The sequence below is a fragment of the Cnephaeus nilssonii genome (assembly GCF_951640355.1).
Source record: "Cnephaeus nilssonii genome assembly, chromosome: 9".
NCBI classification, from domain to species: Eukaryota; Metazoa; Chordata; class Mammalia; order Chiroptera; family Vespertilionidae; genus Cnephaeus; species Cnephaeus nilssonii.
In genome coordinates this window covers 28,637,767-28,651,112 of record NC_137080.1, presented here as the reverse complement: position 1 = coordinate 28,651,112, position 13,346 = coordinate 28,637,767, and the positions used below count along the sequence as shown (strand labels likewise).

At 43.5% G+C, this 13,346-nt stretch overlaps 1 protein-coding gene across 19 annotated transcripts in view; it reads left to right on the top strand.

Annotated features, from left to right (window-relative positions):
• Positions 1-13,346, top strand: part of HIVEP2 (HIVEP zinc finger 2) — a 182,288-nt gene that overhangs the window by 155,702 nt on the left and 13,240 nt on the right. For 17 of the 19 annotated variants that reach the window (XM_079780250.1, XM_079780253.1, XM_079780264.1 and 14 more), the window contains 3 exons: positions 2,524-2,568; positions 3,240-8,765; positions 9,960-10,114. In XM_079780250.1, the coding sequence (XP_079636376.1) occupies positions 3,627-8,765; positions 9,960-10,114 (5,294 nt within the window). In that variant the 5' untranslated portion in view covers positions 2,524-2,568; positions 3,240-3,626. The remainder of the gene's footprint in view (positions 1-2,523; positions 2,569-3,239; positions 8,766-9,959; positions 10,115-13,346) is intronic. The other 2 variants (XM_079780256.1, XM_079780255.1) reach the window with 1 other exon arrangement.

The window sequence follows — 13,346 nt, the reverse complement described above, 5'->3', positions numbered from 1 at the left end:
CCTTTCCTTTCAGGCCTGTCTGAGGAAATTATTTAACTGCTTGCCAAATTTGTTTGAGTGGGACTGTGAAGAGGGGCCAAAGGACAGGGCACACTTTTAGGAAAATGGCAACCCTTCCATGAAGTATATCATTTTCTTTTCTTTTTAAAAAATATGCTTTTATTGATTTCAAAGAAGAAGGGAGAGGGAGAAAGAGAGATAGAAACATCAATGATGAGAGAGAATCATTAATTGGCTGCCTCCTGCATAACCCCCTTTGGGGATCAAGCTTGCGACCCAGGCATGTGCCCTGGCCAGGAATTGAACCATGACCTCCTGGTTCATAGGTCAATGCTCAACCACTGGGCCATGCCAGCTGGGCTCATTTTCTTTTCTTTTGCTCAGTCCCTTTAGTTCCATTACCACTGAAGTAGCCATGCAGAGGGTAGTATCTTTTTCATCACTACCCCTCTCTGAAAAATGTGCTGAGCCTGCTAGATACCACCTGTCTTTACTGACTGGTGGACTCCTATGGGCTGGAGCACCTTCCACAGAAAGCCCAAAAGTCGTATCCTCCGGCAAAACATCTTACTCCTCCCGTAGCACTCAAAGACATTAGGGAAAATTTTAAATGGGAATGTGAAACCATGTTTGGAATACCTCTTCTTTGTTGGCAATGAGTGCCAAAAATGACTTCGCATGGGTTTGGTTACCATAAAAAGAAATCGCAGAGAATGAAATGATAGCTGGCTGTTTTCATGTGAGGATTGCTCTCATACTGCTTTTTTTTTTTAAACATATCAGATGAGTGGGGAAACTGGAAATTTACTTTTAACATGCAATTAGAGTTGAAAAGTGAAATGAATCTATGTAGTTATAGCTAACCACATTACTGTAGATCTTTACAGCACTAGGGAGATCCATATTGAGAAATTAAACTAAAACTGCAGGTGTATACAATGGTACACTTGATGGTTTGTGATAATATTAATAAGGTCCAAAGAAACAGTTTCCCAGTCTAAAAGCATCTTCATACATTTAAGTAATAAAATACAAGCTTGGGGATTTATACAATTGTTGGTAGAGGTAGATTACTAAGTAAAAGTTTCACCTCACAAAAAAATGACAAATGTCATTATCAAATCTTGGATTAAACTTTGAAAGCCTTATGGTTTTGAGGTTGAATTTTCTTTCCTAAATATAAGTGGAGGAAAGCAGTAAAGAGACTTGAACACTCCCAGCTCCTGCTTGGTGAAGAGACAGTCATGCCATGCCCTGTAATACATTTGTGAACACAACGTACATGGCAGAGGGTTATTTTTTTTTCTCCCAGTTTCCAAGAGAAAGCAATGGTAGACAAGAGATTAATGAAAAACATTCCCATTTTTCATGGTGAATGAATATGATCAGTAAATTCCCCAAAGGAGTCATCACTCATTTTCTCTCCTACTTAACCTTTTTCTATATGTCTCAGCAACTCCAAGAAAGAAACTGATTTTATGGATAACAGTTTGTTGGTTTGGGAGAGAATATCCTCAAATATGTTTAAAATCTAATGTAAAAGGTTCCTGTGAAATAGGAATAATTTCCATTTCCTGAGTAATATTCTTAAGTTTTTTACTGAAGTGCAAATTTAGATACTGCAGCTCAGATGAATGTAGACCAGAGGGCCCCCCAGAGCTGCTGGGACCTCCAGCTCAGACACACACAGAGCTTTTCCTGAATACCCAGGAGAAGGGAGCATGGCTGGGGGGGATCATCTGACTTTATGATAAAATGGAAGGACATACTTGGTAGGAATCTTAGAAATTTAAAAGGAAGAGATTTTTCTGATAGAAGCTATTTGCATAATTGAGTCAATGTGGTTTTTACTGGGATCAAAGTTTTGAATTAAAAAAAAAAACATTCTGGATAATAAATTCTATTGGATACACAGTAAACAACAGCATGTTTTCTTACTTTGATAATCACTGCCCACCCCAAAAATCTCTCAGCTTTCAAACTAACTGATACAATTGAGCACTGAGGTTCTCAGAAACCTCTGGGTACTACATTGACCATTTGCTTATGAAAGTTGAATATCACTTAAAATCTAATGGTTTCTAAGTTGTCCAATTCTCACAGTCATCTGGAGGACTCCTTTACTTGCTTGTGATGCAATTCCTAAAAAGGAAATGTATTCTTTTAAATGTTCAAACCTCTAGGTTCATAAAAACCCCTACTATTCTCAGCTTTTTACTATCTAAGGGATTGGAACCAGGCTAATTGTGTCAAAAAACTAAAATTTTTTTTCATATAATCTTATATCTTAGAAAAGGTTACTCTGAAGTTTTTATAACTTCTCCTTGAAATATTTTTGGGCACCATGTCAATAGAAGGTTTACTGCTTGAATGCACTGTATTCTAAGAAGTTACTTGCTTTTATTCTTTAGGCACATAGCAGTGTGAGTTCTATAGATAATGAACTTTAAATTGACATTTGTATGCAGCAGTGTTGTGGTTTAATGGGACAATATTTCCTCACTGCATTTCTTTTCTACCCAGGAAGCATCAAGACAATCATGCCCATGAGAACTCCAAACCATTCAGGTAATCATTACCTTTGTAAACAGTTCCAAAAATATGTTTTGTCTCCCACATTATGAACATTTTATAATTATTTATTTGTCTTGACTTACCTGCTTTTTCTAAAGTTCTGTGACAATCTTTGATTCTTATAGACTTCATCTAGCTCTACTAATTCACTGTTTTTAAACTATAACTATATCTATAGTATATATTATATATTATGTTATATATTTACATATGTATAGTGTTATATTAAATATTCATAAATATACATTTTATACTAATCTATAAAATACATCTATATAGGGAAATATGTACACCAGCATACAAGTCATAGAATTTGGTTAGAAATAGCTCTAAATTTATATCAATGAAGGCTTTAAACATTTTTATGATTTCATAAATAATATTTATCAAAAATTTTCTTTAAATTCTTTTCTAACCAAAATTAAGGTCTATTTAAAAGAATGACCACAATTCAAGCATTGAAGAGATTTATGCTTATGACTTAATGCTAAGTTTGCTATTAATATCCTTTAATTGTGGAAATTATGTAGCAGCCATAAAAATAATTTATTAGAGTGAAAGTCATTTTCAGTTTATCCAATTTCAGCCTGGTTATTTAGGAATGGTTTTGGTTTTTTTACTTGATAACTGTTTTGACAATCTCTTTGTATTTCTCATTCCCACAGATCATTTTATCTCAGTGAAACTGACAATTGAACTTTGCTCTAGTTGATGGGCAAAATTTCTCCTAGACTATTCACCATCCCAATTTCATCCTAGTTGAAAATATTCAAATGCCATAAGAAATTTTTAGAGATTTACATTAGCTTTTGGATGGACTTTGCTACAATGGAGAGAACTGTGTTATAGCCCTGGTCCAAGGACATTACCATTTATTGCCCATAGACTGCGGGGTGAGTGTGAAAGTCTCCAAAGAGAAGGAGCATTTGGCACGTTTGCAGACACCTTGGAACATGGAAGCGAGCAAGCTTTGAAACGCACAGCTTTGGAGACACTCCATGAGTCTGCAGGGCTTTCACGCGAATTAGCACTTAAGATCTTGTGTAACAAAAATGGACACTGGGGACACAGCTCTAGGACAAAAAGCTACCTCAAGGTCTGGAGAAACGGATAAAGCGTCAGGTAGATGGAGACAGGAACAATCAGCTGTTATTAAGATGAGCACTTTTGGCAGTCAAGACGGACAGCGGCAACCACAAATAGATCCGGAGCCAATCGGAAACACGGCATCAGCACAACTCTTCGGGTCTGGGAAACTGGCCTCCCCTAGCGAGGTGGCCCAGCACGTCACCGAGAAGCAATACCCACTGCACCGTCCGAGTCCTTACTCATGCCAACACTCACTCTCCTTCCCTCAGCACTCAGTGCCACAGGGGGTCATGCACAGCAACAAGCCACACCAGAGCCTCGAAGGCCCTCCGTGGCTTTTCCCTGGCCCTTTGCCATCTGTTGCCTCCGAGGACTTATTTCCTTTTCCGATCCACGGCCACAGTGGTGGTTATCCGAGAAAAAAGATTTCAAGTCTGAACCCTGCTTTTAGCCAATACTCCCAGAAAAGTATCGAACAGTCAGAAGATGCTCACAAGAAAGAGCACAAACCCAAGAAGCCGGGCAAGTACATTTGCCCTTACTGCAGCAGGGCATGTGCCAAACCAAGCGTGCTGAAAAAGCACATCAGGTCCCATACCGGGGAGCGGCCATATCCATGTATACCGTGTGGTTTCTCTTTCAAGACAAAGAGCAATCTGTACAAGCACAGGAAGTCGCATGCCCATGCAATTAAGGCCGGCTTGGTCCCTTTCACAGAGTCCGCTGTCTCTAAACTGGACCTCGAGGCTGGTTTTATTGATGTAGAAGCAGAAATACATTCAGATGGTGAACAGAGTACAGACACAGATGAGGAGAGTTCCTTATTCGTTGAGGCTTCGGACAAAATGAGTCCTGGCCCACCCCTCCCTTTGGACATTGCCAGCCGAGGGGGCTACCACGGGTCATTGGAAGAATCGCTGGGAGGTCCCATGAAGGTGCCGATTCTGATTATTCCTAAAAGCGGGCTTCCTTTGCCTAATGAAAGCTCTCAGTATATTGGCTCTGATATGCTGCCCAATCTGTCTTTAAATACTAAGGCTGATGACTCTCACACGGTGAAACAGAAACTTGCACTGAGGCTGTCCGAGAAGAAAGGACACGATTCTGAGCCCTCTCTAAACCTTCTGAGCCCGCACAGTAAAGGAAGCACTGACTCCGGTTATTTTTCTCGCTCAGAAAGCGCCGAGCAGCAGATCAGCCCCCCAAACACAAATGCAAAGTCTTATGAAGAAATCATCTTTGGAAAATACTGTCGGCTTAGTCCCAGAAACACACTCAGTGTCACAACCACAAGTCAGGAGCGTGCCACCATGGGGAGGAAGGGGACGATGGAGCCATTACCTCACGTCAACACCAGGCTAGACGTCAAGATGTTTGAAGATCCTGCTTCGCAGCTGATCCCAAGCAAAGGCGAGCTGGATCCCAGTCAGACAAGCATGCTGAAATCCACGAAATTCAACCATGAGTCCAGACCATCCCAGGCTCTCCCACCGTCCGTCAGGAGTGAAGGAAAACTTTACCCTGCAAATTTCCCAGGCAGCAGCCCGGTTCTCTTGGAGGCTCCTGTGGACGCTTCACCCCTCATTCGAAGCAACTCGATGCCAACGTCTTCAGCCACGAATCTCAGTGTCCCTCCTTCTTTGCGAGGAAGCCACTCCTTTGATGAGAGGATGACGGGTTCCGACGACGTGTTCTACCCGGGGACCGTGGGCATCCCCCCTCAGCGCATGCTCCGAAGACAAGCTGCGTTCGAGCTGCCTTCGGTGCAGGAGGGGCACGTGGAGGCGGAACACCACGGCCGGCTGCTGAAGAGCATCTCAGGTTCATCCTCGAAGGAAAAGAAATTGCTTCCTGGGGACAGGGCTGGCTACGACTACGACGCCTGCCGGAAACCTTACAAGAAGTGGGACGACTCGGACACACCCAAGCCCAGCTACAGGGACGTGTCCTGCTTGAGCTCTTTCAAGCACGGCGGCGGCGAGTATTCGGTGGACCCCTCGGTGCCCTCGCAGGGGGTGCCCACCCTGTTTGGAACCACGTGTGAAAACAGGAAGCGCCGGAAAGAGAAGAGTGTCGGGGACGAGGAGGACACCCCCATGATCTGCAGCGGCGTGGTGGGCGCTCCGGTGGGCGTCCTGCCTCCGGAGTACGACCCCAAGCTGCAGGTGCAGGACAGCGCTTCCCTCGGCCACGCGGAGCGCTTCGACCCGGGTCGACCGCACCTGCCCGCGGGAAGCCCCTCTCTGGGGTCAGAGGAGTCACCTTCGGCCGCCGATTCAGAAAAGATGTCAGACCTCGGGGGCAGGAAACCTCCAGGGAACGTGATTTCTGTGATTCAGCACACCAACTCCCTGAGCCGACCCAATTCCTTCGAAAGGTCCGAGTCCTCCGAGCTGGCGGCCAGCGCCCAGGAGAAAGCCTCTTCGCCTTCGGAGACGGGTGACAGCGAGGTTTCCGAGGCCCCGGTGAGCCCGGAGTGGGCCCCCCCGGGGGACGGTGCGGACAGCGGGGGGAAGCCGTCCCCCGGTCAGCAGGCCCCGCAGCAGGCGTACCACGCACCGCCCAGGCTGGTCCGCCAGCACAACATCCAGGTCCCGGAGATCCGCGTGACGGAGGAGCCGGACAAGCCAGACAAGGAGAAGGAAGCCCAGAGCAAAGAGCCCGAGAAGCCCGTGGAGGAGTTCCAGTGGCCCCAGCGGAGCGAGACCCTGTCCCAGCTCCCCGCCGAGAAGCTGCCGCCCAAGAAGAAGCGGCTGCGCCTGGCGGACCTGGAGCACTCCTCTGGGGAGTCCAGCTTCGAGTCCGCAGGCACCGGCCTCTCCCGCAGCCCCAGCCAGGAGAGCAACCTGTCCCACAGCTCCAGCTTCTCCATGTCCTTCGAGAGAGAAGACACCGTGAAGCTTGCCGCCCCCGGGAAGCAAGACGAGCTGGGGAAGCATTCGGAGTTTTTGACGGTCCCCGCCGGTTCCTACTCGCTGTCTGTCCCCGGCCACCACCACCAGAAAGAGATGCGGCGCTGCTCCTCCGAGCAGATGCCTTGCCCGCACCCAGCGGAAGTCCCGGAAATTCGGAGCAAGTCGTTTGATTATGGGAATCTGTCCCACGCTCCGGTGGCCGGGGCGCCGGCCTCCACGGTCTCCCCGTCCCGGGAGAGGAAGAAGTGCTTCCTGGTGCGGCAGGCTTCCTTCAGCGGCTCTCCGGAGATCGCCCAGGGCGAGGCCGGGACGGACCTGGGCGTCAAGCAGGAGCAGATGGAGCACCTGCACGCCGGCGGCCTGAGGTCCACGTGGCACCACGGCCCGTCCTCGGTGCTGCCCCCTCTCCAGGCGGAGGACCCCGGGAAGCAGCTGGTGGGTCCTTGTGCCCAGCTGAGCTCAGGGCCTCTGCACCTGGCCCAGCCACCGATCATGCACATGGACAGCCAAGAAGCTCTGAGGAATCCCTTGCTGCAACCAACGTCCTATCTGACAAGCAAGCACTTGTCTGAGCAGCCACACCTGTTTCCACACCAAGAGACGATTCCCTTTTCTCCCATCCAGAATGCCTTGTTTCAGTTCCAGTATCCAACCGTCTGCATGGTCCACTTACCCGCTCAGCAGCCTCCTTGGTGGCAGGCCCATTTCCCACCTCCCCTTGCGCCACACCCTCAGAAGAGCTACGGCAAGCCTCCCTTCCAGGCAGAAATCCATCCTAGCTATCCCCTGGAGTACGCTGCAGAGCACACTGGAAAGAAAGCCGCTGATTATGCGCACACAAAAGAGCCAGCTTACCCGTGTTATTCAGGAACATCAGGCCTACACTCAAAGAACCTCCTTCCAAAGTTTCCGTCGGACCAGAGCACCAAGTCAATGGATACCCCCTCCGAGCAGGTTCTTCCAGAAGATTTCACCTCGGCAACCGCTGGGCCTTTGCAGTCCTTACCGGGAACAGTGGTTCCTGTTAGGATCCAGACCCACGTTCCGTCCTATGGGAGTGTCATGTACACAAGCATCTCTCAGATACTTGGGCAGAACAGTCCTGCGATTGTCATATGCAAAGTCGACGAGAATATGACCCAAAGAACACTGGTAACCAATGCGGCCATGCAAGGGATAGGGTTTAACATTGCCCAGGTGCTGGGGCAGCATGCAGGCTTGGAAAAATACCCCATCTGGAAAGTACCTCAAACCCTACCCCTCGGCTTAGAATCCTCAATTCCCTTATGCTTACCTTCCACCTCGGACAGTGCCGCCTCCCTGGGAGGTAGCAAGCGGATGCTCTCTCCAGCCAGCAGCTTAGAACTCTTCATGGAAACGAAGCAGCAGAAAAGGGTCAAGGAAGAAAAGATGTACGGACAGATTGTGGAGGAGCTCAGCGCTGTGGAGCTAACCAACTCAGATATCAAAAAGGATCTCTCCCGCCCGCAGAAACCCCAGCTGGTTCGACAAGGCTGTGCTTCTGAGCCAAAGGACGGCTTGCAGTCGGGGTCATCTTCCTTCTCCTCCCTGTCCCCCTCCTCATCTCAAGACCATCACTCTGCCAGCGCGCCCCTGAGGGAGCCATTCCCTCCCAGCTCCAGGGCACCCTCTCTCTCGCAGAAGTCCAGTGGGCCTTCCGAGAGCAAAGAGTCCTCAGATGAATTAGATATTGATGAGACAGCCTCCGATATGAGCTTGAGCCCACAGAGCTCCTCATTGCCGCCGGGAGACAGTCAGCTGGAAGAGCAGGGAAGGGGCCAGAAGCTGCCCGTTGGCATGCTGGTCCACATGGCCTCCGGCCCAAGCAGGAAAGTAGCAAACTCGACACTTCTTTTCACCGATGTGGCAGATTTCCAGCAGATTCTTCAGTTCCCCAGTCTGCGGACAACAACTACTGTGAGTTGGTGCTTCTTGAATTATACAAAACCCAATTATGTGCAACAGGCCACCTTCAAATCCTCGGTTTATGCTTCATGGTGCATTAGTTCCTGTAACCCAAACCCATCAGGATTGAACACCAAGACCACTCTGGCTCTGCTGAGGTCCAAGCAAAAAATCACCGCAGAAATTTATACTCTGGCTGCTATGCACAGGCCCGGAACCGGCAAGCTTACGTCATCGAGTGCTTGGAAGCAGTTCGCTCAGGTAATGGATGTTGTTCTGAAAGCATTCTGCATTGTGGATTTGATTGCTGAGCAGAATACATAGTGAAGGGCATTCTAAAAACTGCAAATAAAAGGAAGGTTTGCGTTGGGGGAGTCCTGTGCAGCATTAGGCTTGCCCCTGGGTAAGAGAAGCCATTGGTGTGAGCTCAGTTATAAGCGTCCCAGGAAAAGTCCAAACCACCAGTACCCCCTCCACCCAAGTGCCAGGAAATTCTACCTCCGAGGCTGATTCCTTTGGGTGCTTCTCCCTCCTGACCTGTGTTAATGACCTAGCAGGTTGACTTTTCTTTTCATGCGAGGAATTCAGGAAATTGTGAAATGGGGACATAGAGCAGGGAGTGGAAGGAACGATCAAGCAGCAGATGGACAGGGTGTCAGAATTGAGTTTTGCAAATTTCAGAGTGCTGGTTCCCACTGACAATATTTTTTACTAAAATTTCTTTTCTTTGTATTTCTCTCAAATCTCATTTTCCCAAGTGACTAGCTGGTTTGTTCAAAAAGTGAACAATGAATGCCTTACATGTGAAATTATAAAAAAATGTTAACAAGAGACATTTGGGAATTTAATGCTAAGTTATTAAAGAAGTACATGAGGGGTTTAAAATATTTTACTTATTTCAGTTACCATTTCCCTTCATTAAGTTTTGAAAATATTTCCTTAATTAATAAAGATAGCTTTAATTGCTACTTCAGAATATAAAACTTGTTTTTAAAGTTTTTCTTAGTGTTCCACAGTATAAGTATAAAGGAGTGTTTTTTAAAAATATATTTTTATTGATTTCAGAGAGGAAGAAGAGAGAGATAGAAACATCAATGATGAGACAGAATCATTGATCCAGTGCCTCCTGCACACTCCCTACTATGGATCGAGCCACAATCTAGGCATGAGCTCTGACCAGGAATTGAACCATGACCTCCTGGTTCATAGGTCAATGTTCAACCATTGAGCCACACTGGCCAGGCGAGGAGTATTTTTTAAAAATAAAATGTTAAATTTATTCAGTAGACAGTGTCATTCTTTTCTGTTTTTATCTCTTATTTTATGTAACCAGCCCGTGGCCTGTTAGTGTGGAATTGAGGCTAATTTTTAGAGACTAAAGAAGAGCAGAGAATGTGGGCTTCCCCTTTGTCTTAGAGAAAGCATATGAAATGATTCTCTCTTCTTGTCCTACAGATGAAGCCTGATTCGTCCTTTTTATTTGGCAGCAAACTAGAAAGGAAACTAGTGGGAAATATCTTAAAGGAAAGAGGGAAAGGAGATATTCACGGAGATAAAGATATTGGATCCAAACAAGCTGAGCCAATCCGAATTAAAATCTTTGAAGGAGGGTAAGGAAACATAAGTGCAAAAGGAAAAGATTCAGGTTTAAGTCAGAGGAAACGGTCCTGAGTGCCTGCATGGGAAAAGTGGTATCTACTCGGGTTGGAAGGGTAAAGCGAATTCCTTTTCTATTGACATTTCTGAAGCCTGGCTGGTAGTAGATAATGAGTTCATGTCCTTGCTTTCATGACTTGCTTTTGATGAACATGTCCCTGTTGTATATGGTTTGAACCTCTGCTTTAAATCTTTATGCCTCTAATTTAGTATGAAATCGACTAAGTTGGTGGAATCTTCAAAGTTTTATTCTTCTATATTATTTTTATGGGCATTTGTTGTGCTATTAGAGAACATATTTTTATTCTATGCTTACAGAAATGCAATCGTGCACACTCACGTATAATCCTAGGCACCGGTTAATTTACTTGTTTGTTTTATTGCTTTTATTACCTACACTCTAAACTTCATTGGGATTTCACCAGTTCCACAATGTCCTCTTTCTGCTCCAGGATCCAAGCCAGGGGACCACACTGCATTTAGCTGTCATGCTTCCCCAAACTCCTCTGGTCTGTGACAGTTCTCTGTCTTTAGGAATTTATTTTTAAATGTTAAATTCTGAGTAATAGAAACATGAGTTATAAGGCCCAATGACTCTGTTATCTGTATAGTTAAGAAAAATTACACATATGTGTAACGTCTAGTTTTAGATTTTGATGGAAATGTATCTTTGATCCAGTCAATGGGAGAAAAGCCCAGATTTTTGCTTTTAAAATTTTAAAAACATTAAAAGTACATTAACCACATTTAGGAGATTATGATGTAACCAGCCTTATCTGTACAACAGATCTATAACTTACATATTTCCATGTCCATTAATTTATTCCAATAATATTTACAGGACAAAATATTGTTATCTGTTTGACTATAAAATGTTGAATGTTTAGTGAAATGAAATATTGATTTCTCACATAGATTACCAGTTTGGAGATGGATGATTAAAATTTATTCCCTCTTAGGTTTGGCCTTCTTTTGATGGATGTCGAGTATTTTCACTAAAACCGTAGTTGCATATATAGTCATGAAGCTTGTCTCGCTATTTTTTGACATCCCTCATCTTTTGATACAAACGAGAGAAATATAGATTTTATCTTTCCTCAGAGACTGAGAGGTCCCTGTGACTGAATCAACCCTCTTACATTCAGCAGTCTTCATAGCAGTGCACTTGTACTAGATTAGAGAGACCTTCACAGTTACTGTGTGCTTTGGGGAGCCCATCTCCACTAACGAAGGACACGAATGAAAAAGCGTATGTGAACATTTTATTGCTGTGTTTTGATGACCCAAAAGGATTGTGCCCGTATTTCATTTCTTCCTCCTTTCATTGCCCCATTTTATAGGCTATGTCCCAATCATTCCTTAATCTGTGGTCCGATTTCTGCCTGTTGGTGACCAGGTTCATTCCAAGCAGTGCAGTACCAACTCTTATTTTGTTGATTACAAACTGATAACTTTTTAAAAAAGTATTACTGACCAGTTGTTTAAGGCTATGTGTTTTTTTTTAATCTAATTTATAGATTTAAATTTTAATTAAACATATCCTTTAATTATTTTTTCAAAAATCTATTAATTCTCACATCAAGTAGATTCATGGGTGTGCAGAATGGTAGGTTGGTAAATATTTTATTTGTATAGATTTGTCTAATATAGAATTATAGTTTATATAGAACTTTACTATATTTCCATTCTGGAATGAATTTAATCAGTTAAGACATTAAAAATAAAATTATATTATTTGAAGGAAAAATGTATTCCAAAAAACTATGGTGATGGGCTACAATAAGTTTAAAGTATCCTTCTCCAAAGAAAATAAGCTTTCTATGAAATTCTTTTATTCTGTATTCCTTAGATAATTTCATCTAGTTAGTGGGAGAGAATAGTGAAATTAATAGGGGAAAGATATTTTGCATCTGTAGGTTCTTTTCTACTTTATGACAAAACACATGTGAGATAAAAGATAAAGCCTAAAACAGTTTTGAACAAGTTGATATTGGAATTTTTTTGTAAAAGAGGACAGATTTAAAGGAGCAGAAAGCATGCAAAATTAACTATTCATTTTTTAAATCTCACCTGGATTGGCAATAACCAAAAAGTAGATCATGTTAAGATTAAATGGTATCTATAGCAGGTCTGGTATTTAAATACGTGTGTGTATTTTTCTCTCTTAAGAATTCTTCAGTGCATTGGATGAATGAAGTTGAATTTGCTTTTATTCCTGATGATGGATTAGCTGGGACAAATAGAGAAGTTTACAGTGCTCTGAGAATGTAGAAAATTAGAAATCTAGTGCCTTTAAGTCAATCCCCAATGAATAAGGGAATTTTGTATGTCAATTTACCTTTTGAAGTTATAAATAAAACACTTCAAAAGGAATATTTTTCCAAGAATGACATTTAGACTCATAATTCTAGCCTCACTGTGATTTATGAGAGAATAAGGAGATAATAATATTCACTGATTTATTCAATAGAATGTCACCCTACTCGATGGCAGATTATGTTTCTTTGCCTGATGTTTGAGCACTGGGTAGGTTTCTTCTGTTGACTATCACAGTGAATACCTAAGACTTTATTCATCTAACTAATTTCATTAGACATCCTTTCAAACCTCTCAACTAAATCCTCCTGGACACCAATGCAAATTTGATTGAAAAATTGAATCTCTAGTTTTCATTATGTAACAGTATCTCCCAAAAGCCACTTGAAATTTAGACTCCATTTGTATACAGATTCTCAGTCCTTGGGAAGAGCAGATAAAATCTGTAGACAACAGTTGGTGAGCTCAGCTCAGCCTGTGTAAGCTAGAAATTTCCAAGGCACTCTCGTGCCAGGATTGTAAAAATAGAGTAGAAACTTGCAAAGAAGAATTCTATTATCAGTTACATTAATTTTAGCAAGTTTGGAGGGGTATGTGTGTTGTGCATGCACATCTTAGATGATGTAATATTACTAAATGATATATGATGATTTGAATATGTTGGGAGAACTTTTTGGATGATTCCTGTTTGGAAGTTTTACTAGACTCCAAAAGTAGTAAGGCACAGCTCTGCAACTCTTTGGGGCTTCTATAAGCCCATTTGATAGTCTGTAGCAAGTCCATATATTATACTTAACAGAAAAGAGCAAATTCCACGTTGAACTAAATGTAGAAGAAAGTCCATTTTGTTTACAATACCAAATCTATTAT